The 24,475-nt window shown below is 39.1% G+C and overlaps 1 protein-coding gene across 5 annotated transcripts in view; it reads right to left on the minus strand.

Annotated features, from left to right (window-relative positions):
• Nucleotides 1-2,514: 2,514 nt before the first annotated feature.
• Nucleotides 2,515-24,475, minus strand: part of LOC106088861 (uncharacterized) — a 431,599-nt gene continuing 409,638 nt past the window's right edge. For 2 of the 5 annotated variants that reach the window (XM_059362966.1, XM_059362964.1), the window contains 5 exons: nucleotides 20,958-21,148; nucleotides 9,984-10,487; nucleotides 9,649-9,914; nucleotides 9,365-9,573; nucleotides 2,517-4,066 (listed from right to left, as the gene is read on the minus strand). In XM_059362966.1, the coding sequence (XP_059218949.1) occupies nucleotides 3,918-4,066; nucleotides 9,365-9,573; nucleotides 9,649-9,914; nucleotides 9,984-10,487; nucleotides 20,958-21,148 (1,319 nt within the window). In that variant the 3' untranslated portion in view covers nucleotides 2,517-3,917. Of the gene's footprint in view, nucleotides 4,067-9,364; nucleotides 9,574-9,648; nucleotides 9,915-9,983; nucleotides 10,488-20,957; nucleotides 21,149-24,475 lie in introns of all 5 variants that reach the window. The other 3 variants (XM_059362969.1, XM_059362965.1, XM_059362967.1) reach the window with 3 other exon arrangements.

Genomic DNA, 24,475 nt, shown 5'->3' on the forward strand with positions numbered 1-24,475 from the left:
ACGTTTAAGTGAGTCTGATGGCAGACTGCCACTTAAACCTAACCTAACCTACAATGCCCGATGTTCAAGCCAGTGTGGATTACACATTGCAAGAGCCGCTTTTTGGTAAAGTCCTGTATTGTAGATGTTGACCAGATATTCAAACTATGCCAGATCATGAAGCAGATTCAAAACCCACCATCGACAACTTCAATCTTTTAAATGATTACTTGGCAGCTTTCAACAGCCTCACAAGTGAAATTCCAGACCTTGTTCTACAAAGGGAACTTGGCAGATATTGCTACTCCCATTTGGATGGAGATTTTATTCTGTTTTTTATACCCTCCACCATAGGAGGGGGGGTGGTATACTAATTTCGTCATTCTGTTTTTAACTACTCGAAATATTCGTCTGAAACCTCATAAAGTATATATATTCTTGATCGTCGCGACATTTTATGTCGATATAGCCATGTCCGTCCGTCTGTCCGTATAAACCGATCTTGGGTCGTGACTTCTTGAGCCTCTAGAGTGCGCAATTCTTATCCGATTTGAATGAAATTTTGCACGACGTGTTTTGTTATGATATCCAACAACTGTGCCAAGTAAGGTCTAAATCGGTCCATAACCTGATATAGCTGTCATATAAACCGATCTTGGGTCTTGACTTCTTGAGCCTCTAGAGTGCGCAATTCTTATCCGATTGGAATGAAATTGTGCACGACGTGTTTTGTTATGATATACAACAACTGTGCCAAGTATGGTTCAGATCGGTTCATAACCTGATATAGCTGTCATAAAGGGTGATTTTTTTGAGGTTAGGATTTTCATGCATTAGTATTTGACAGATCACGTGGGATTTCAGACATGGTGTCAAAGAGAAAGATGCTCAGTATGCTTTGACATTTCATTATGAATAGACTTACTAACGAGCAACGCTTGCAAATCATTGAATTTTATTACCAAAATCAGTGTTCGGTTCGAAATGTGTTCATCCACCGTAACGTTGCGTCCAACAGCATCTTTGAAAAAATACGGTCCAATGATTCCACCAGCGTACAAACCACACCAAACAGTGCACTTTTCGGGATGCATGGGCAGTTCTTGAACGGCTTCTGGTTGCTCTTCACTCCAAATGCGGCAATTTTGCTTATTTACGTAGCCATTCAACCAGAAATGAGCCTCATCGCTGAACAAAATTTGTCAAAATTTGAACACATTTCGAATCGAACACTGATTTTGGTAATAAAATTCAATGATTTGCAAGCGTTGCTCGTTAGTAAGTCTATTCATGATGAAATGTCAAAGCATACTGAGCATCTTTCTCTTTGACACCATGTCTGAAATCTCACGTGATCTGTCAAATACTAATGCATGAAAATCCTAACCTCAAAAAAATCACCCTTTATAAACAGATCTGGGGACTTGACTTCTTGAGCTTCTAGAGGGCGCAATTCCTATCCGATTCGAATGAAATTTTGCTAGAAGTATTTTTTACGATATTCAACACCTGTGCCAAGTATGGTTCAAATCGGTTCATAACCTGATATAGCTCTCATATAAACAGATCTGGGGACTTGACTTCTTGAGCTTCTAGAGGGCGCAATTCCTATCCGATTGGAATGAAATTTTGCTAGAAGTATTTTGTTATGATATCCAACAACTGTGCCAAGTATGGTTCAAATCGGTTCATAACCTGATATAGCTGTCATATGAGCCTCTAGAGTGCACAATTATCCGATTTGAATGAAATTTTGCACGGCGCGCTTCAATATGGCTTCCAACAACTGTGCCAAGTATGGTTCAAATCGGCCCATAACCTGATATAGCTGTCATATAAACAGATCTGGGGACTTGACTTCTTGAGCTTCTAGAGGGCGCAATTCCTATCCTATTTGGCTGAAATTTTGCATGACGTATTTTATTCTTACTTTCAACAACTGTGTCAAATAAGGTTCAAATAGGTTTATAACCTGATATAGCTGCCATATAAACCGATCTGGGATCTTGACTTCTTGAGCCTCCAGAGGTCGCAATTGTTATCCGAATTGTCTGAAACATACGTGTTTATTATGGTTTGAATCGGTCTATAGCCTGATACAGCTCCCATATAAATCGATCTCTCTATTTTACTTCTTGAGCCCCCAAAGGGCGTAATTCCTATTCGAATTGGCTGACATTTTACACAGGTCTCCAACATGTAATTTAATTGTGGTCCAAACCGGACCATATTTTGATATCGCTCTTATAGCAGAGCAAATCTTTTCTTATATCCAGGGAAGGAACTCGACAAATGCGATCCATGGTGGAGGGTATATAAGATTCGGCCCGGCCGAACTTAGCACGTTTTTACTTCTTTAGTATTGACATCAGAAATAAAACAAGATAGGTAAAATATTAGATAGCCGGTTTTTTTTTTCAAAGACATATAAAGAAAAACTTAAACTGGGTGAAACCAAATCCTTAAATAAAAAAACGGAAATGTGAAAACAATAATAATAAAACAAATAAATTGTATATATGTGTTTTTTTATTAGGAAATATGTATGTCTTACTATATTTGTCATGAAATATTTTTTGTAATTTGGGTAAAACCATTTTCATGTCGTTTTCCCCACATACCACTGCATAAGATGCTCATTGCAAAAATGCTTAAAAAAGAAAGTTCTATCATTTGATACAAGTCAACACAAGTCATTTAGTTTTTGTATTGGTTTTTTTCGGATTACTTTATATCTAGTATTTCTATACTTTTTTTGTTTTCATTATAAAACTAACAATTTTTTGAAATTGTTGTCTATATAGGAAATATTCTACTTGTTTTCTAAGATTTTTATGTTTTTTTTTTTTTGTGATTTTTGTTTGATTATTCTACACCAAAATACCTTTTTCAGTTAAGGCTTTTTCACCAGATAGACTTCTATGGTTTTTGTTTTTGTCATTCAAAATTTCTTTTGCTAACCTTTTTTGTTTTCTTTTCTTTTTATGAAATAATGATATGTTCAGAGGGTGTATAGTCCTTAGGTGGAAGAAAATGTCCAAGTTTGTTTTGAAGAATTTGTAATAGAGTCTAGATCCATAAGAGGTTTTATAAAAAAATTATTTTTTTTTTTATTTATTATTTATTTTATTATTGTTTTATAAATCATGTTGTGTTGTTTTGTTTTGTTTTGTCTTTTTTATTCAAGATACTCTTGTCTTAGAGTTTAAAGTTTGCCTTAAGATATATTTTGGAAAATAGAACTATTTTATATATGCATGTATATATATATTCATAATTATATATAAAGGTAGTAATAACGTAGTAGTAGTAGTTATGGTGGTAGTCTTAGGATTTAAAGTTTTATGTATTTATATAATTTTATTATAATTAACACGTTTTTACTGCAAAATTGATTTAATTTTTCCAGATGGGGCATATGTTGTTTTTTTTTGTTCAAATATTTTTTTTTTTTTTTTTTTTGTTTGTCATTTCTCTATAAAGTCGTCGTAATGCTAATAATGCTTGTGAATTGAATTGTCATGAAATAAATTATTTGTTTCTTTATCGTCGTAAATGTTATCATCATAATCATTTATAAATAAAATCAAATGTTTACTAAATTTTTATAATAGCTTATTTTTTTTTGTATTGCATAATTTCCAAATACTTTTTTGTGTTCTTTTGTTGTAACATTTTTCTTTAAATGTCTTTTTCTTCTTTTTTACTTTTGTATATAGAAATAAATTATTTTAGTTATCGTTAATGTTTAATATAACATGTATATATATGGGGGCACACCTACAACTTTTTGTGTATATGTGTGTGTGTATGTGTGCTATTCAAAGTATTTTTCTTTTTTTGGGTTTGTTTTTTTATAAATTGTGTGTTTTTTCTTTTTGTTTTGGGAGGGAGGACAATTACAACTAGAATTTATTTGTTATATATAATTACAATGCTTACGGTATCGCTCGTATACCCTCCAGTGATGATCTTAAAATAACACTGCCTTCGACCCAGAAATTGGGACGATCCAACATATTTTGCCATAGAGAAAGTTCTTTCCCCGAAGCATCCATCCAATCGACTAAACGGCCATAACTTTTACCTGTAAGAAAAAAACAATAAAAAAAATTTGTTTATATGTATGTACATGAAAACAATTATTATACCCTCCACCGAAGGATGGGGGTATATTCATTTTTTCATTTCGTTTGCAACATATCGAAATGTCCATTTCCGACCCTATAAAGTATAGATATTCTTGATCAGCGTCCGTCTGTCTGTCCGTCTGTTGAAACCATGCTACAGTCTTTAAAAATAGAGATATTGAGCTGAAACCTTCCACAGATTCTTTTTTTTTTGTCCATAAGCAGGTTAAGTTCGAAGATTGGATATATCGGGCAATATGTTGATATAGCCCCCATATAGACCGATCCTTCGATTTAGGGAAAATTGAATTGTTGATGAAATTTGGGACAGTGAGTTGTGTTAGGCCCTTCGACATTCTTCGACAATTTGGCCCAGATCGGTCCAGATTTGGTTATAGCTACCATATAGACCGATCCTCCGATTTAGGGTCTTAGGCCAATAAAAGCCACATTTATTATCCAATTTTGCTGAAATTTGGGACAGTGAGTTGTCTTAGGCGCTTCGACATCTTTCGTCAATTTGGCCCAGATCGGTTCAGATTTGGATATAGCTGCCATATAGACCGATCCGCCGATTTAGGGTCTTAAGCCAATAAAAGCCATATTTATTATCCGATTTTGCTGAAATTTGGGACAGTGAGTTGTCTTAGGCGCTTCGACATATTTCTTCAATTTGGCCTTAATCGGTTTAGATTTGGATATACCTGCCATACAGACCGATCCTCCGATTAAGGGTCTTAGGCCAATAAAAGCCACATTTATTATCCCATTTTGCTGAAATTTGGGACAGCGAGTTGTGTTAGGCCCTTCGACATCCTTCGTCAATTTGGCTTAGATCGGTTCAGATTTGGATATAGCTGCCATATAGACCGATCCGCCGATTTAGGGTCCTTGGCCCATAAAAGCCACATTTATTATCCGATTTTGCTGAATTTTGGGACAGTGAGTTGTGTTAGTCCCTTCGACATTCTTCGTCAATTTGGTTTAGATCGGTTCAGATTTTGATATAGCTGCTATATAGACCGATTTATCGATTTAAGGTTTTGGGCCCATGAAAGGCGCATAAATTGCCCGATGTCGCCGAAATTTGGGACAGTGAGTTAAGTTAAGGCCCTTAACATACTTCTACAATATCGCAGAGATCGATCCAGATTTGGATATAGCTGCCATATAGACCGATATCTCGGTTTTAGGTTTTGGGGCCATAAAAGTCGCATTTATTGTCCGATGTCGCCGAAATTTGGGACAGTGAGTTTAGTTAGGCCCTTCGACGTACTTCTTCAATTTGGCCCAAATCGGTCCAGATTTGAATATAGCTGCCATATAGACCGATCTCTCGATTTAAAGACTTGGCCCCATAAAAGGCGCATATATAATCCGATTTCACTGAAATTTGACACAGTGACTTAAGTGACTTTTCCACATCCGTGTCGTATATGGTTCAGATCGGTTTATTTTTAGATATAGCTACTGTACTTATTAGTATTTGGTCCAAATCGGAACGTATTTTGATATAACTGTTATGGGACAAAAGGTATGAAAATTTCACCGAATTCTGATGAAAGGTGGTTTAAATATATACCCAATGTGGTGGGTATCCAAAGATCGGCCCGGCCGAACTTTACGCCTTTTTACTTGTTTTTAAATTAAAAAGTTCTTGGCATTGATGATTAGTTTGTATCGGAAACGTGGAAAACGAGGCTCTACACTATACAATATGGTTCGATTTAGACAACAATCAACGAAAAGGTGTAGGGGTCTACCAGAACTCACTGTGCCAAATTTGATCAAAATCGAACGAAAAAGGCTCCTTTTATGGAGTAAATACACTATATCGGGAGATAGATGTATATGGCGGCTATATCCAAATATGGTCCGATCTGGACCACATTTGGCAGGTGTTGGTATAGGAGTATACCATAATTCACTGTGCCAAATTTTATCGAAATCGGGTAATAAATGGATCTAAATAAAGGATATGGACTTAACGCCCTATATGGAGATCGGACTGTAGGTCTATGGGGCAGATTTATCCAAATATGGTCAGATTTGGACCACATTCACAAGAACTCTCTGTGCGAAATTGCACCGCAATCGGATGAAAAATGGCCAAATTATTGTCTCAAGACTTTAAGTATGGAGATGGGTCTCAAAGCGGCTATATATTGGGTTAACCAAAAAGTAATTGCGGATTTTTTAAAAGAAAGTAAATGCATTTTTAATAAAACTTAGAATGAACTTTAATCAAATATACTTTTTTTACACTTTTTTTCTAAAGCAAGCTAAAAGTAACAGCTGATAACTGACAGAAGAAAGAATGCAATTACAGAGTCACAAGCTGTGAAAAAATTTGTCAATGCCGACTATATGAAAAATCCGCAATTACTTTTTGGGCAACCCAATATAACTTAATTCCAGTTTTATGAGATCAGAAGGTCAGGTTTATATACAAAGAATACGACAACACCAAAAATTGTTTGGAAAATATTTTTATACCCAAGATATTTGCAAAATTATAAATATCCGTAGCGCAGAGGTTAGCATGTTCGCCTATGACGCTGAACGCCTGGGTTCGAATCCTGGCGAGACCATCAGAAAAAATTCTCAGCGGTGGTTTTCCCCTCCTAATGCAGGCAAGGTTTGTGAGGTACTATGCCATGTAAAACTTCTCTTCAAAGAGGTGTCGCACTGCGGCACGCCGTTCGGACTCGGTTATAAAAAGGAGGTCCCTTATCGTTGAGCATAAACTTGAATCGGACTGCACTCATTGATATGTGAGAAGTTTGCCCTTTCTGGAAAATGTTCGAAAAATCAGGAAAAAAAAACTCGTTAATATACTTTAAAGCTGGTGCGCAAAGGTTTAAGACATCCTTGGTCCCAAATTTGGATATCAGATTCGTACTCTACTCCCAAAGTCTACTCATTTGAGTTCAGCATTGTCGAGGTCTGAATATATGCCGGCTTGCGGTTTTGTTGGTGTGGTGTGGCAGCCCCCGGACTATTTATCCCTAATTTCGATATAATATCCTTACTATATTACCGGTATGACCATGAGCAACAACGCACGGGTTGTAACTCCCAGTTTCCAAATTGTGTGGTGTTCTTCGCCATTACGAAAAACTCAGCTGAGAGCTACCGGGCGCGTCCAATGCTTGCGGATAGAGGGATGTTGCAACTGCAGTCACGGACAATCAGCGGTATGGAGTGTAGAGTCTCAATGAGAGGCCGGCCGGCACCGGCTCTAGCATAAATACTGAGTTCCTATAATGCTCGATATGACAATCCGAGTTATTGGCGCCTTTAAATAACCAATGGACATAACGTTTCCGCGGCGATTGGTCCTATAGGCCAGAATGAGCTTGTTCACATATGGAGCTTGACGAGGATCACCACCTCCACATACTACAAATGTGATTACAACATTAACCAACATTTGTTACCCCTTTTGTTCCGGCCGGTCAACATGTCCGATTAGAGAGCGACATTTTCTAATTAATCAGCAGATTCGGTGCTCCCATTGCAGAGATATCGGAGGTATTGGATTATGGGATCCATGTATTCAAACAATTATATAACCCATCGACCCTTCTTGACTTTACCAAAAAATCTGCTAGAAATTCAAGAAAATAGATTCATCCGTAGATTCATCTATAGGGAATAACCAAAGAAGCACACTTTGGCTTAAATATAAGATTGTCGAAATTCTCCAACAAGGTCTTGACTTCTAGTGGGACATGGGAAAATAAGCCTTACGATAATTTCTTACCCGAATCCCTTTCTGGTTTCAGTAGCAAGATTACGCGGAAATAATAGGAGAGTCCAGAGACACGTTGAGTACCTTGGACTTGTAATCGAATTGTGTGATCACCTAGTACGGATCATAACTAAAGCGGGAATTCGAATCGGTTATGCAAAAAAGCGAAAAAGGTTTAGGAGATAGCATACGAATGGGCTAGAACTAGGGTTCGGAACGTTAATCAATAGAACTTTTTACTAGGAACGCGGGTCCTTGGAGAAGGACCGCCACCCATCGCACCTAAAGAAATTGAACTCCTTCGGCAAATCAGAGTAATTCTGGGTCAATTACGATCCGAAAGATACAGCCGTCTCAACTCCTGTGGCCACAAGACACACGGCAATCCCATGGCAGCCGGTTGTACGCACCAGATTGATCCGATGAATTCCTTCATCGGCAAGGGCTGCCGCCTCAGTGTACAACACACTGCTACAACAACAACTACACACACGTCACCACTGCTCAGCCAGACCCACTCGACTCAGACGACCCCTCTGGACACACCCTACCTTAGTCGCAGAATTGCTGGATCTCGATATTGAACAGAACCAAGCAGACGAAAGATAGAGCACAACACACAGCTGCAACTAGGAACGCGAAGGTTTGCCAATTCAAGGGACCACTTTTTTCCCAATAGAACGATTTCGATATCAGAAGAAGTCAATTACGTGAGAGCGATTTTGGACTGGAAACTCAACTGAAAGTGGGAATGCACTGAGAAGGCTTACGTTACGGTGAATGAACACATTTCGAACCGAACACTGATTTTGGTAATAAAATTCAATGATTTGCAAGCGTTGCTCGTTAGTAAGTCTATTCATGATGAAATGTCAAAGCATACTGAGCATCTTTCTCTTTGACACCATGTCTGAAATCTCACGTGATCTGTCAAATACTAATGCATGAAAATCCTAACCTCAAAAAAATCACCCTTTACATATGTAGGAGGGCCATAGGCTCGGAATGAGCCTTACTTTGAAGATAGTTCCCTGGCTATAGAGCAGCGTAGTGAGATCAATACTATCTTTCCCTTCGGTTGTTCTGATTTGCGATCTGATTCGAGGTCGGATACGAGAAACGGTTGTCGGCGTCACAGTCTTGGCTGAAGCAACTCTATTGGTGCCATCTGGTAGTTCTTGCTACACGGATGGATCGAAGTGAACACTTCGAGTATGAACATCTTTACACATAGTAAAGTCACATCTTTAAACATAGTGTGGCACGGTTCGCAGCACTTGAGAAGCAGGTATATAGAGCAGGAACTAGAAAATAGACGAGTTATGTGTAAGGGCTTGAGGCCAGCGGTCGACAGTCAGTCATTGTGAATGCGAAGCATTTAAAGGCGACGCATTTGGAGTTAAGGGCGTGGGCGAAGAGCGCACAAGTAGCTGTGGAACAGTCGGAATCCGACTGGTTGGAATTCTGAGCTTAAAAATATTATTTAATATTCTTCACTTACCAGTTCCCAATGAAAATCTAACACCACCCAAAAATTCATTGCTCGCCAAGCGATCATGATCCCAAACGGTTAATTCTAAAGCTCTTTCCGATAAATCTTCTAAAGACACATCTTCATATACAAAAGTATAAGTCCAACTGGGGTTTGTGGAACGTTTTACAATGGGAGTTTTTTGTTTCGAACTACGAGTGCGATCCGGCAGTAAATAACTGAAAAAGATAACAAAAAAAAAAAAAACGAATTAAAAAATTTAATGCTCTAAAATTGGGATTTGTGAACTTTACCTCTTACAAAAAGCATCACAAGTACCATTGGGTTTAATGGGAGTCAAATGTTTGGCTTCCTTTACCAAAACATGCAGTTGCCCACCCTTGGCCGAACGATCGGTCTTCGAAATGGCCACTGATTTTATGCTACCAAATTTGCGTATGCCACCCGAACTGGAGGTTGAGGAACGCATAAAACTTGATTTGCTACCCTCGGGTGGTACATATTTGAGACCCACCACAATGTCTCCTCTATAGGTGGCAACTTCATCGAAGGGTTCACTCTGAAATACAAAACCGAGAAAATTATATGAATTATTTACAACAAATTATGACTTTGTGTCACCACTTACCCTTTCTTGCAACAAATACCACTGAGACTGAGGATTATCAAAAACGCGGCCTTGTAGATTTACACTGACTTCACCTAGGAAATCATTGCGTCCAAACATATCCGAATGCCATACTGTGAGCCATAAAGTACGAGATTCTAAACTTGAGACGGGCATATGGAAGCGTAGAACTTCATCAAATATAGGATTTAAGGTGTGTTTCTTGACTTTGGTCTTGCGTTTGCCAGCCTTGGATTTGTCGGGAAGCAAATAAACCTGGAAAAAAAAATTAGTGAACCATTTTTTGTTTTTGGAAAATCTGTAACTTACCTTAACATAAGGATCACTACGATTCCTTTTTGTATCGACAGCAGCCAAATCTTTGCAACGCACCACATGTATTTCCAAAGCTCCCAATTTATAATTGTATTGCATACCAAATTCTACTTGGCCTTTAACCACCACTGTGCCATAACGTCCCTCACCTGCTCCAGAATAAACACTGGCCATGGAGTCGGAACGTAGCTGCAAGAAAAATTAAAGAAAATTAATTAAAATTGAAAAACAATAAATTTTTCTTTAGTTTTGAACCCATTTTTGGTGGTTTTAACAAAGATTTCGGTTAAATGCACTATATTGTATATATCCGAATTTTTGTGAATATTGTTCAGGACATAATCATTTTGATGTTTCAGACTCCCTAAGACATTGAGAATCAAGAGAGGAAGAAATGCCTTCTTGTTCTACTGTTGAACTAGGCCTAAATGCTTGCAAATGTACTAATCCGCCAATTCAGGGTAAGTTAGAGACTCGCTCAGGGTAAGGACTCGACTCAGGGTAAGTTAGAGACTCGTGTCCCGCACTAACAGCGGAATGTTTGCATTTGCATGCAAATTTTGCCCATGAACATTCCACCAAGGAACAGGGGCGAACTTCTCACATTTCAGAACAGCCAGAGTGCAGTCCTATTCAAGTTTAAGCTCAATGATAAGGGACCTCCTTTTTATAGGCGAGTCCGAACGGCGTGCCGCAGTGCGACACGGATGTTGTCAGCATTGGGAGGAGAAAACCACTGCTGAAAATTTTTTTCTGATGGTCCCGCCAGGATTCGAACCCAGGCGTTCAGCGTTATAGGCGGACATGCTAACCTCTGCGCTACGGTGGCCTCCGGAATGTTTTAATACCCATCTTTAAGCCAGAATTTTCGGCCGTTTTAATTTCAATTTCGGTTAAATGCACTATATTGCATTTATCCGAATTTTTGTGAATATTGCTTATCACATGATTATGTTGATGTTTTACTTAGATATTTAAGTACCAGAGAAGAGTGATGCCTTCTAGTTCCAAGGCTCAACTAGGGGGATAGCTAAAGAGCCTTGTAACTTGTGAAAGTACCGTCCACTAATTTAGTCAATTTATCAAAGAAATAATAACCACATATCCAGTGGATCTATGTAGAACAGCCAGTAATAAAATAAAATGAGCCGCATAGGTCTTTCAGAACAAAAGAAGATTCAGGAAGATTTGTTTTTAATTGGTCATGTGGCAAGAGTTTCCGAGGTGAAGCGTTGGATGTTTATTATGTTCAAAAAAAAACTACTTAAGAGAAGATGCTTCTTTTCAGCTCAAACAACAGACTATTTGAGCACTAAAGATGCCGAATTATGGTTTATATATTGAACAGACCTGATTTGGCACCCGATGACTTCTTCCTATTTTCACATGTTGAGTAAAAAACTGTGTATCCAATGTTTTTCCGCGAACGAAGCAGTTGCAGGACGACATCACTTGAACTAAAGGCAAAACTAAACTGAAAACTAACCAGTGATGGAATAGCAAGGCATAACCACAGCTTATAAAAGATTGATATCGGGAATTGCCCTCATTTTCAGCTTAAATAGGATTGTAAATAAAAAAAATGCATACGTATGTGTAAGAGCAGAAAACTGGGCAAAGATGAATAGTAGAGCTTAAAACATTAACTATTATGCTATAAGGGCTAAGAGAACCTATATGAGGTCTGATCAAAAAAAAAATTTTTACCCTTTGTGCCTTTTGGGTTGTGCCTTAAATACATGGTTCTACATTTGAATATAAGTGTGCATCAATTCTTGCTCCCTCCCGCCAATTCCTTTCATTGAAGCCCCACATTGACATGATCGGTAAATATGCCCGATTGAGGGGTGTTTTGGGGACAGGTGGTCCCCCAATCACTAAGCATTGTTGAAAATATATAAGCAACGTGCTCTATTCTCATATATTTGAACCCCATATTTCCATTGGCCTCAAAATTGGATATCAAATTCGTTTTCTAATCTCAATACCATTCATTTAAACCTCTTATTGAAAAAGCCAGCAAATATGTCCGGTTTGGGGTATGGGGACTAAAAACTATGAATATCGAGCTCCACTGTCTTGAAGACCCAAATTGTCTTGGTGATCAAATACGTCCTACTTGGGGGTTGTTATGGTGGTGGGACGTCCCCTAGACAGTTTGTCCCGAATGTTGATATCAGATCCATGGTCTACTCCCAAATAGAGTCTACTCCCATTTGAGCTCCATTTTTCCATAGTCGGAAACATGACCGGTTTGGGGGATGGGGCGGCCACTCAGTGACTTGGCTTTGAAAATATATATCAAATTCGTGTTCTACTCTAAAATACCTCTTATTAGAGCCTCATATTGCAATGGTCAACAAATACTTCGTATTTTGGTGGTGTTATGGGGGTGGGGTGGCCCCATAGATACTTCTCCCGAACATTGATATCAGATTCGTGCTTCACCTATCATTTGGCCGTAAATTTGTCTTCTTTAGGGGAGGTTCTCGGGGATGGGCGGTCCCTCAAACATATGGTCCCATATTTGGATATCAGATTCGTATTCTAAACTCATATACCTTTAATTTAAGCCCCATATTGCCATGGTCAGTAAATACTTGACACAGTTTTTGGATATCATAACAAAACACGTCGTGCAAAATTTCATTCCAATCGGATAAGTCCTGTTTGGCGAAAGTTTTGAGGAAGAAGTGGAACCCTTAGAAACTTTGTCCCCAATTTGGGTATCAGATTCGAATTTTACTAGCAAATTCCTTTCATTTGAGTCCCATATTGCCATGGTCGGTAAACATGTCCGATTTAGGGGAGTTTTGGGGGTTGGGGTTGTCCCCCAAACACTTGGTCCGACAATTCGATATCAGATACGTATTCTAGTCTTAAATACCTTTCATTTGAGTGCCATATTGTGGAGATTGGTGTATATATATTTGGTAGGTTTTGGGGTGGAGCGCCCTCCCTCCTCCCCTATTTACACCATCGGAAATTTGGATACTAAATTTTTGTTTGTAGGTTACTACAGAGAGCACACAAAATTTCGCTTTAATCGCACCACCCATCTCCGAGATCTGGCGTTTCTGGAAATTAGTATAAGGGGGAGGGTCCGCTCCCCCTTCAGATATCAAACAATTTAGTACCGTATTTTCACCACGGGATCATTATGCACCATCAGTGAAAATTTCAAGAAAATCGGTTCAGCCGTTTCTGAGTCTATAAGGAACACACAAACAAACAAACACAACTTGATTATAATACCCTCCACCATAGGATGGGGGTATACTAATTTCGTCATTCTGTTTGTAACTACTCGAAATATTCGTCTGAGACCCCATAAAGTATATATTCTTGATGGTCGTGACATTTTATGTCGATCTAGCCATGTCCGTCCGTCCGTCCGTGTGTCTGTCGAAAGCACGGCAACTTTCGAAGCTAGCCGCTTGAAATTTTGAATAAATACTTCTTATTAGTGTAGGTCGGTTGGGATTGTAAATGGGCCATATCGGTACATGTTCTGGTATAGCTGCCACACAAACCGATCTTGGGTCTTGACTTCTTCAGCCTCTAGAGGGCACAATTCTTATCCGATTGGAATGAAATTTTGCACGACGTGTTTTGTTATGATGTCCAACAACTGTGCTAAGTATGGTTCAAATCGGTTCATAAGCTGATATAGCTGTCACACAAACCGATCTTGCGTCTTGACTTCTTCAGCCTCTAGAGGGCGTAATTCTTATCCGATTGGAATGAAATTTTTGCACGACGTGTTTTGTTATGATGTCCAACAACTGTGCTAAGTATGGTTCAAATCGGTTCATAAGCTGATATAGCTGTCACACAAACCGATCTTGCGTCTTGACTTCTTCAGCCTCTAGAGGGCGCAATTCTTATCCGATTGGAATGAAATTTTTGCACGACGTGTTTCGCTATGATATCCAACAATTGTACCAAGTATGGTTCAAATCGGTCTATTACCTGATATAGCTGCCATATAAACCGTTCTTGGGTCTTGACTTCTTGAGCTTCTAGAGGACGCAATTCCTAACCGATTTGGCTGAAATTTGGCACGACGTATTTTAATATGACTTTCAACCAGTGTGCCAAATGGGTTCAAATTGGTTAATGTCCTGATATAGCTGCCATATAAACCGATTTGGCATCATGACTTCTTGAGCCTCTAGAGGTCGCAATTATTATCCGATTTGCCTGAAATTTTGTTCGACGGATTCTCTCATGACCATCAACATACGTGTTTATTATGGTCGGAATCGGACTATAGCCCGATACAGCTCCCATATAAATCGATCTCTCTATTTTACTTCTTGAGCCCCCAAAGGGCGCAATTCTTATTCGAATTGGCTGACTTTTTCAACAGGGCTCCAACATATAATTTAATTGTGGTCCGAACCGGCTCATTTCTTGATATCGCTCTAATAGCAGAGCAAATCTTTTCTTTTATCTTTTTTTTCCTAAGAAGAGATGCCGGGAAAAGAACTCGACAAATGCGATCCATTGTGGAGGGCATATAAGATTCGGCCCGGTCGAACTTAGCACGCTTTTACTTGTTATATATAAGATAACTATCTTGTTCGGTTTAAAGTAATCCTAACATCGTCCTTCCGTTTGTAGCTCATCGGAGTAATGATCAGAGACCCAACAAAGTATTATCCTTAATGGGTATTATAAATCTCTCGTAATATGACTAGACCCCACATCTCGAGTTATGGGGTTTTATCATATTGCCACAAAAACTCTCAAAATGGAATACAAAACTTTTCGTTCATAAATTTTGACAAATGTTAAAAGAAATATAGTGAACAAAAAGTGTTGTAGGACATTTTGTGTTTTTTCGACCACATCTAAAATTTCCTTCTTCATACTTGCATTTTGTTATTCAGTTACCCGGTTTTTATGTAATTACAATGGCAAAACATTCAAAGCAATTGAATAATAACTCATTAATGTATTATCATTACTGCAGGTCTTCAAGATCAGAGAAAATTGAGCAAATTAAATCGATATTGAACTCATATACAAGTGTATTCACAAAGCCATTAATTGGTTTGACAGCAATTGTTGATCGTTGACTTCATATCAGCAACGTCACACTGTTAAGAGTTTATAAAATATGATATGCAAGTGAATTTTCAAGTGGTGTCTTCTGATGTGCATCAAAGTTAATAATCTTTGATTAAACTAGAAAAAGTCACATCGTCATTTCCCAGAGGTAAATTATTTTTATTTTTACATTTTATTTTAATTATTATTATTTTTTAAAATAGACACAAAAATAGAAAAATTGATTAAATAAAGTTTTGATATTCATAGAAGATAAGTGCTATCAATTCTATTATCTGATAATAAATAGCCGTCATTGTCATGACAAATTAAAACAAAACTATAAAGACTTATATAATCCATCACCATAGGCAGAGAACATGCTAACGTTCGCCTATCCTGGCAGGAACATTAGAAAATTTTTCAGCGGTGGTTATCCCCTCTTGGCGGCCACCGTAGCGCAGAGGTTAGCATGTCCGCATATGACGCTGAACGCCTGGGTTCGAATCCTGGCGAGACCATCAGAGCAAATTTTCAGCGGTGGTTTTCCCCCTCTTAATGCTGACAACATTTGTGAGGTACTATGCAATGTAAAACTTTCCTCCAAAGATGTGTCGCACTGCGGCACGCCGTTCGCATTCTGCTATAAAAAGGAGGTCCCTTATCATTGAGCTTAAACTTGAATCGGACTGCACACATTGATATGTGAGAAGTTTGCCCCTGTTCCTTAGTGGAATGTTCATGGGCAAAAATTTGCAATTTTGGTTATCCCCTCTTAATGCTGGCGACATATGTGAGGTACTTTGCCATGTAAAAACTTCTCCCCAAAGAGGTGTCGCTCTGCGGCACGCCGTTCGGACTCTGCTATAAAAAGGAGTTCTCTTATCATTTAGCTTAAAATTTAATCGGACAGCACTCATTGAGATGTGAGAAATATTCCTCAGTTCCTTAATGGAATATTCATAGGCAAATTTGCATTTGCATACCCTCCACCATGGGGCAATACTAATTTCATCATTCCGTTTATATGTCCATGCCACTATGGACATACACCTAAGCCAGTAGTGGTATATGTCCATAGTGCGCTCTAATAACTAAAAGGCAACTTCGAAAAAGAAAAAACAAGATATAGTCCGATTCGGACCATAAATGAATGCTGAACATTGTAGAAGTCATTGTGTAATATTTCAGTTCATTCGGATAAGAATTGCGCCCTGTAGGGGCTCAAGAAACAAAATCGGGAGATCGTTTTATATGGGAGTTGTATCAAACTATTGATCGATTCAGACCATATAAAACACGTATGTTGAAGGTCATGAGAGAAGCCATTGTACAAAATTTCTGCCAAATCGGATGAGAATTGCGCCCTCTAGAGGCTCAAGAAGTCAAGATCCTAGTTCGGTTTATATGGCAGCTATATCAGGTTATGTACCGATTTGCGCCACACTCAGCACAGTTATTGGAAGTCATAACAAAACACCCCATGCAAAATTTCAAATCCAAATCGGATGAGAATTGCGCCCTCTAGCGGCTCAAGAAGTCAAGATGCATGATCGGTTTATATGGCAGCTATACCAGATTATAGACCGATTTGAATCACACTTAACACAGTTGTTGGAAGTGATACCGAAACACAATTTCAGTCAAATCGGACGAGAATTGCGCCCTCTAGAGACTCAAGAAGTCAAGACCCAAGATCGGTTTATATGGCAGCTATATCAAAACATGGACCGATTTGGCCCATTTACAATCCCAACGGACCTACATTAATAAAAAGTATTTGTGCAAAATTCCAGGGTGTAGTTAATGTGGTAATTGTATTGTATGTCGCTATTAATCGATTCAAATACAACATACCAACGCAAGGCCCTTGAAGCCATCACACCTAATATGGTTGAAAAGTCTTCTTACCAAAGACGAAACGCGTCCCATAGTGGTTGGTGTGTGTTGCTATATTTGGCTTTCCTTTTCCATTTGCACTGAAAAATCCCTTCACGACCTAGTCGGCTACATAGAGCGTTCTCTTGGAATATGTCAAGGAATATACAATGGTATATTGACACTGAAGGTGCTTCCAATGATTTGGAGTTGATGAGTTCGAGATTCTAGGCATCAACTCTACCGTAAAAAAGTTTTTTAATAACTTACTAAAAGATGCATTATGGCAGGCTTGGGATCTGTGGATCTAAAAAGATGGGTCAGCAGAGGAACACCTCAAGGAGGTGTACGGTCTCCTCTACTTTATTGTCTCTGGAAGAAAAAGGTATAAAAAGTGATCGCATATGCTGTGGACGTGGCTATTGTGGTTAGGGGAAAGTTTCTCAGCACTCTATGAGATATACTTCAGGAAGCTCTACGTGCAACAGCGAATTGGGCTACCGAAAGTGGTCTAGGCTTAAATCCGTGCAAGACAGAAGCAGTTCTATTCAGCAGGAGATGCAAGTTACACCAGTCTCCTTGGGAGGTGAAAATGTTCCATTTGTAGAAAGCGCAAAATACTTGGGTGTTTTGCTGGACAGGAAATTGAACTTCAAATCCAACAATTTGGAAAGGGCAAGAAAGGCAACTCTTGCCCTATAGACCTGCAAGAGAGCCATTGGGAAAAGTTGCGTCATGCACTGGGTATATACTGCAGTTGTCAGACCTATAATGCTATATGGTGTTGTGGTCTGGTGGACGGTGCTTCAAAAGTCAATACTCAATCGGATCCAAAGGATGTTTGTGCATCACAGCCGCACTGAGGATGACACCATCTGATGCACTGAATTTAATGCTACATCTAATGCCTCTAGACATTGGGGCTAGACAAATTGCTGCGACCACTACCGTAAAAGGCTAAGGGAGCTTTCTCTTTGGTCTTGTGGCGGCTACGGACACTGTGTATGCCTTATACACCTTACCTGAGCCGTTTCTTTATAAAAAGTACTGTACCATTATTCCTGATAGAACCGATTGGAACTACGGTAACAGAAGTTACCTAGACTTCTATACGGATGGTTCCAAACTAGACGACCAGGTGGACTTTGGGGCGTACTCTAAAGATCAAAAACTGCTCACATCGAAAGAGTTACCCGACCAATGCAGTGTGAATCAAGTGGAGATCCATGCAATTAAAGAAGTGGTGGAATGGCTCAGATATAATGTCATAACGACGATTGACATATCTTCTCACACAGCCAGCAAATGCAAATTTAGCCATTCCATTAAGAAACTGGGGCAAACTTCTCACAAATCAATGAGTTTTTACATGACAAAGTCCCCAGCATTAAGAGGGGATAACCACCGCTGAAAATGTTTGGATGTACCTGCCAGGATTTGAAGCCAGGCGTTCAGCGTCATAGGCGGACATACTAACCTCTGCGCTACGGTGGCCTTCTCTCAGACAGCAAGGCAGCCATTAAATCCCTGGAGATTTCTGAACACAAAAAACGCCCTCGATTGTCACAGATCTCTTAACAAGATGGCTGAACAGTTCAAAATTCATCTGTTCTGGGTGCCGGTCCAGAGAGATATCCCAGGGAATTGTAAGGGGGACGAGCTTGCGAGACTAGGAACTACCTTACACATTCCATGGAAACTGGAATCTGTGGGTAGGTCTACAGCGACATGTTTTTAGGGCCATGCCCGAAAGGCAACGAATGATAGATGGTCACAAAGAGGGTTCTGTGAGCATTCCAAAACTGTGTGGCCTAGTCTAGACTTGAAGAGATCTGCCGCTTTCTTGTCATTGGCTAGAACAGACGTCTCAGTCATTGTGTCCATCATGACAGCTTACTGTCTAATTGGAAAACATGCTGACAGTCTGCAGGTTGCCAGTAACGACTTTTGCAGAAGCTGTGAGAACATCGAAGAGGAAAAGACTATAGAACACCTTCTGTGTGTGTGTTCCACACTGGCAGTCAGAAGGAGTTCCATTTTAGGTTCTCATTTATTTGAAAGCCTGTCTGATTTAAACACCTTTTTCCCTGACTGCATACCTTCCAGGCAATTAGCCCTCTTGTCGTTCGGGAGTTATATAGAGGACTAAATTGACGGACTCAACCATTCTCTCACCTTTGAGTTTATCTTTCCGGTTCGATTGCTTCCCAACTTTTTCGTTGTATGTGTTGGTTGGCGCACAGCATCAATGGTTTTGGGAACAACAACTTTTTTTGGACGACCTTCACGAAATTCGTCCGGTACCTTGATGGAGCTTCGTCGCCAAAAATTTAATTAAATTCATAAATGCTCTGTTGTTGAGTTTATCTACGTCGAAAGTTGTAAAAAATAATCGCACGAAAATGTTCACGATTTAATTCCATTTTTTGGGTGAGATGAATCTTTTAAATTACTGTAAACAACACAAATAGCGCTCGTATGTCAAAACGTTCAGAGTACTTACAACCTTAAAAATGTCAAGCTTTACGATAGAGCTGTCAGAGTGCAACACAAGGTTTGTTCAATCCCGAAAGATTAAAGGCAACCCACGTATTACCATTTTCGTGATAAAAGCAGTTTCAATTAAAAAAATTAATTGGTTCAATTAATTTCGTGATTGAAACCGTTTTTTATTTTTTTTTTTTTTTTGTAGAGTTGAAATTTTGCACAAACCCGTATTGTTTCCATAAGCATATTACTTTCTTGATTGGATAAAATCGGACAATACTTGGATATAGCTGTCATATAGACTGCTCATCCGATAGAGGCTCTTAAGCCCATAAAAGCCGCATTTATTGTCCGATTTCGCATGAAATTTTAAACATCGAGTTATATAAAGACTCCAAACATCCGAACATCGGATCATCATATGGTTCAGATCGGCCTTTATTAAGACATACCTTTCATATAAACCAATCTGCCGGTAGTGGGTCTTAGGTTGATAGAAGCCGCATTTATTACCCAATTGCACCGAAATTTGGGACAGTGAGTTGTATTAAGACTCCCGACATCCCACTTTAATACGGTCTTGATCGAGCCATATTTAGAAATAACTGTTAAATATACCAATCTTCGGATTTAGGGTCTTTTTAGGCCCATTTAAGGTCCATTTATTGTTCGATTGCGCTGAAATTTAAAAAAGTGGATTGTATTAAGACTCCTGCCATCCGATTTGAATATGGTGCAGATCGAACTATTTTTAGATGTAACTTCCTTCTGTCTATTTAGGGTTTTAAGCCCACAAAAGTCGCATTTATTATCCGATTTCGCTGACATTTGAAACAGTGAGATGCACTAGGCAACCCGATGCCCGAACCGAATATGGGCGAGATTGGAGCATATTTTGATTTAACTGTTATATAGGCTGATTTGTCAATTTAGGGTCCATTAAGCCCATGAAAAGCGAATTTAAACATAGATGCTGTGAAGACCAATCATCGGATTCAGAGGCTTAATCACGATATTGATGAAAGGCTTTATCACAATATCGATGAAACTGTGACTAGGCTTCTCGGCACATGAATCCAATATATCCAGATCAGCCCATACAACTTTGGATATAATAGTGGATTTATAATCAAATAGAATGATGAATATACCCATGGTGGTGGATTTCCAAGATTCTACCCGGCCGAATTTGGCACGTGTTTACTTTTTTAATTTTAAAAATAATTTTTTAATACTTACACCCAATGAACTCAAGCTGCTGCGATTTTGATGCATTGCCACTAAACGGTCAATATCCTCATCTGACTGCTGGGGCCAATTGTCGCTGGACCCCGAACCTCGAGATTGCAAAGGACTAGAGGCTGGATCATGACTCCGATGACCCATTACGGGTGAACGACTCAATTCCTCGGCAGCAGCTTTGGCCTCTTCTGCAAATAAAAAAATAGAAAGTAAAACGAAAAGTGAATGCGAGTTTGAAAAAAAAACAAAAGTAAAAAGCCTAGACAAGTAACGCAACAAATGTAGAAACAAAGAAACCAAGAGGTCTCACTTTTGTGATTTGTTCATTTGCAAACATTTGATTCATTTCATTTAATTATAGCTAAAGATACAACACATGGACGACGTTGCTCGGTTAGGTGGCTAGAAGAGCAATCAATCTATAGATGCGATTATATTTAAACTCCCATTGTCATTGTTGTTCAATAATATAGACAGACATGCACACACACACTTACATTGCAATTAGCATGCTTTGGGGCTAGATAAGAGGTGGTAGTTAGTAAGTAAGGTGCTGTAAAAGTTAGCAAATATTTACTTAACCAAATTGGCAAAGTTTTCATTTAACAGTCTCTCATGTCTAATGGTAATTTGTGATTTGTCATGCTTTTAACATAATGACCTTGCGGTGGGCATTTTACTTTGCCTGACTCGTGCATCGACTGCCAGATAAAATTTTTTATTGGCAAGCAAACATGAACATTTGCGCATTTTGAACTTTTTTTCTGTTTTTACGAATCACTAGACAGACATACGCGCACCGAGAATAGGCGGCGGGAATTTGGTGTGGCTGCAAAACTACAGAAATTTACTTTCTCATTCGATTTAATTGGTTACAAAGCTAAAGTTCAGAGGTTTATGCTTAAAATAAACATGTAAAAGCGTGCTAAGTTCGGCCGGGCCGAATCTTATATACTCTCCATCAGATGGACATGGATCGCATTTGTCAAGTTCCTTGAATGACTTTTCATACCCACCACCGAAGAATGTGAGTATAATTTTTTTTGTCATTCTGTTTGCAACACATCGAAATATCCATTTCTGACCCTATAAAGTATATATATATTGGGTTGCCCAAAAAGTAATTGCGGATTTTTCATATAGTCGGCGTTGACAAATTTTTTCATAGCTTGTGACTCTGTAATGGCATTCTTTCTTCTGTCAGTTATCAGCTGTTACTTTTAGCTTGCTTTAGAAAAAAAGTGTAAAAAAAGTATATTTGATTAAAGTTCATTCTAAGTTTTATTAAAAATGCATTTACTTTTTGGGCAACCCAATATTTTTGATCAGCGTAAAAATCTAAGACCATCTAGCCATGTACGTCCGTCTGTCCGTCTGTCTGTTGAAATCACTTTACAGTCTTTAAAAATAGAGATATTGAGCTGAAACTTTGCACAGATTCTTTTTTGTCCAAAAGCAGGTTGAGTTCGAAGATGGGCTATATCGGACTATATCTGGATATAGCCCCCATATAAACCGATCCGTCGATTTAGGGTCTTACGCCCATAAAAGCCACATTTATTATCCGATTTTGCTGACATTTGGGACAGTGATTGTGTTAGGCCCTTCGACATCCTTCTTTAATTTGGCCCCGATCAGTCCAGAATTGGATATAGCTGCCATATAGACTGATACGTCAATTTAAGGTCCTAGGCCCATAAAAGCCACATTTATTATCCGATTTTGCTGAAATTTGGGACAGTGAGTTGTGATAGGCCCTTCGACATGTTTCCTTGTTTTGGCCCAGATCAGTCCAGATTTGGATATAGCTGCCATATAGACTGATCCGCCAATTTAGAGTCTTAGGCCCATAAAAGGCACATTTATTATCCGATTTTGCTGAAATTTGGGACAGTGAGTTATGATAGGCCCTTCGACATGTTTCTTTGATTTGGCCCAGATCAGTCCAGATTTGGATATAGCTGCCATATAGACCGATCCGCCGATTTGGGGTCTTAGGCCAATAAAAGCCACAATTATTATCCGATTTTGCTGAAATTTAGGACAATGAGTTGTAATAGGCCCTTTGACATCTTTCCTCGATTTGGCCCAGATCGGTCTCTCGATTAAAGATTTTGCGCCCATAAAAGGCGCATTTATTGTTCGATTTTGCCAAAGTTTGGGACAGTGAGTTGTGTTAGGCCCCTTGACATCTTTCTGCAATTTGGCCCAAATTGGACCAGATTTAGATGTAGCTGTCATATAGACCGATCTCTTGATTTATGGTTTTGGGTCCATAAAAGGAGCATTTATTGTCCGATGTCTCCGATATTTCGAACAATGAGTTGTGTTAGGCCACTCGATATCCTTCTTCAGTTTTGCCCCGATCGGTCCAGATTTGAATTTAGATGCCAAATAGACCGATCTCTCGATTTAAGGTTTTGGGCCCATAAAAGGCGCATTTATTGTCCGATGTCGCCGCAATTTGGGACAGTGAGTTAAGTTAAGCCCCTCGACATATTTCTGCAACTTGGCCTAGATCGATCAAGATTTACATATAGCCCCCATATAGACCGATCTCTCGATTTAAGGATTTGGGCTCATAAAAGGCGCATTTATAATCCGATTTCACTGAAATTTGACACAGTGACTTATGTTAGGCTTTTCGACATCCGTGCCGTATATGGTTCAGATCGGGTTATTTTTAGATAGAGCTACTAAAAAGACCAATATTTTGTTATACACAATTGAACAATGAGTTGTACTTATTAGTATTTGGTCCAAATCGGAATATATTTCGATATAGCTGCTATGGGGCATAATGTATGCATTTTTCATCGGATTTTCGAAATGTGATTTACATATATATACCCGAGGTGGGGGGTATCCGAAGTGCAGCCAACATATTGCTCATATATATATGAGCAACATCAAGTTATAGACCAATATGGACCGTCCTGTCAGGGCTATTAGAAGTCATAGGAAACATTCGACCGGCTGGTATAAAGCGAACATCTGCTGCGTTAATGTTGCCCCCGGAAATTCTCCTCAGCAACATGCACATCTACGGCAGACAGCAGCTTAACAAACAAACGAGCCACTCAAATCAGCATTCTGCTCATTGATAGACACCTGGCATTAAGAGATCAAGGACTTGAATGGTCCGCCAATGGGAAGCATTATGCGGAGAAGGTTCAATCGCAATTGGAGGCCACCGTTGCGATAGAGATAAGCATGTCTGCCTATAACGCTGAACGCCGGGTTCGAATACTGACGAGAATATCAAAAAAAAAAACGGTGTTTATCCCCTCCTAATGCTGGCTACATTTATGAGGAACTACGACATTTAAAAAAAATGGTATGGCAGCCATGTAAAAACTTCTCCCCAAAGAGGTTTCGGACTGCGGCACGCCGTTCGAACTCGGCTGTAATAAGAAAGCCCCTTATCTTTGAGCTTTAACTTGAATCGGGCAGCACTCGTTGATATGCGAGAAGTTTGCCCCTGCTACTTAATGGAATGTTCGTAGGCAAATTTG

This window comes from Stomoxys calcitrans, chromosome 2, assembly GCF_963082655.1.
Source record: "Stomoxys calcitrans chromosome 2, idStoCalc2.1, whole genome shotgun sequence".
NCBI lineage: Eukaryota > Metazoa > Arthropoda > Insecta > Diptera > Muscidae > Stomoxys > Stomoxys calcitrans.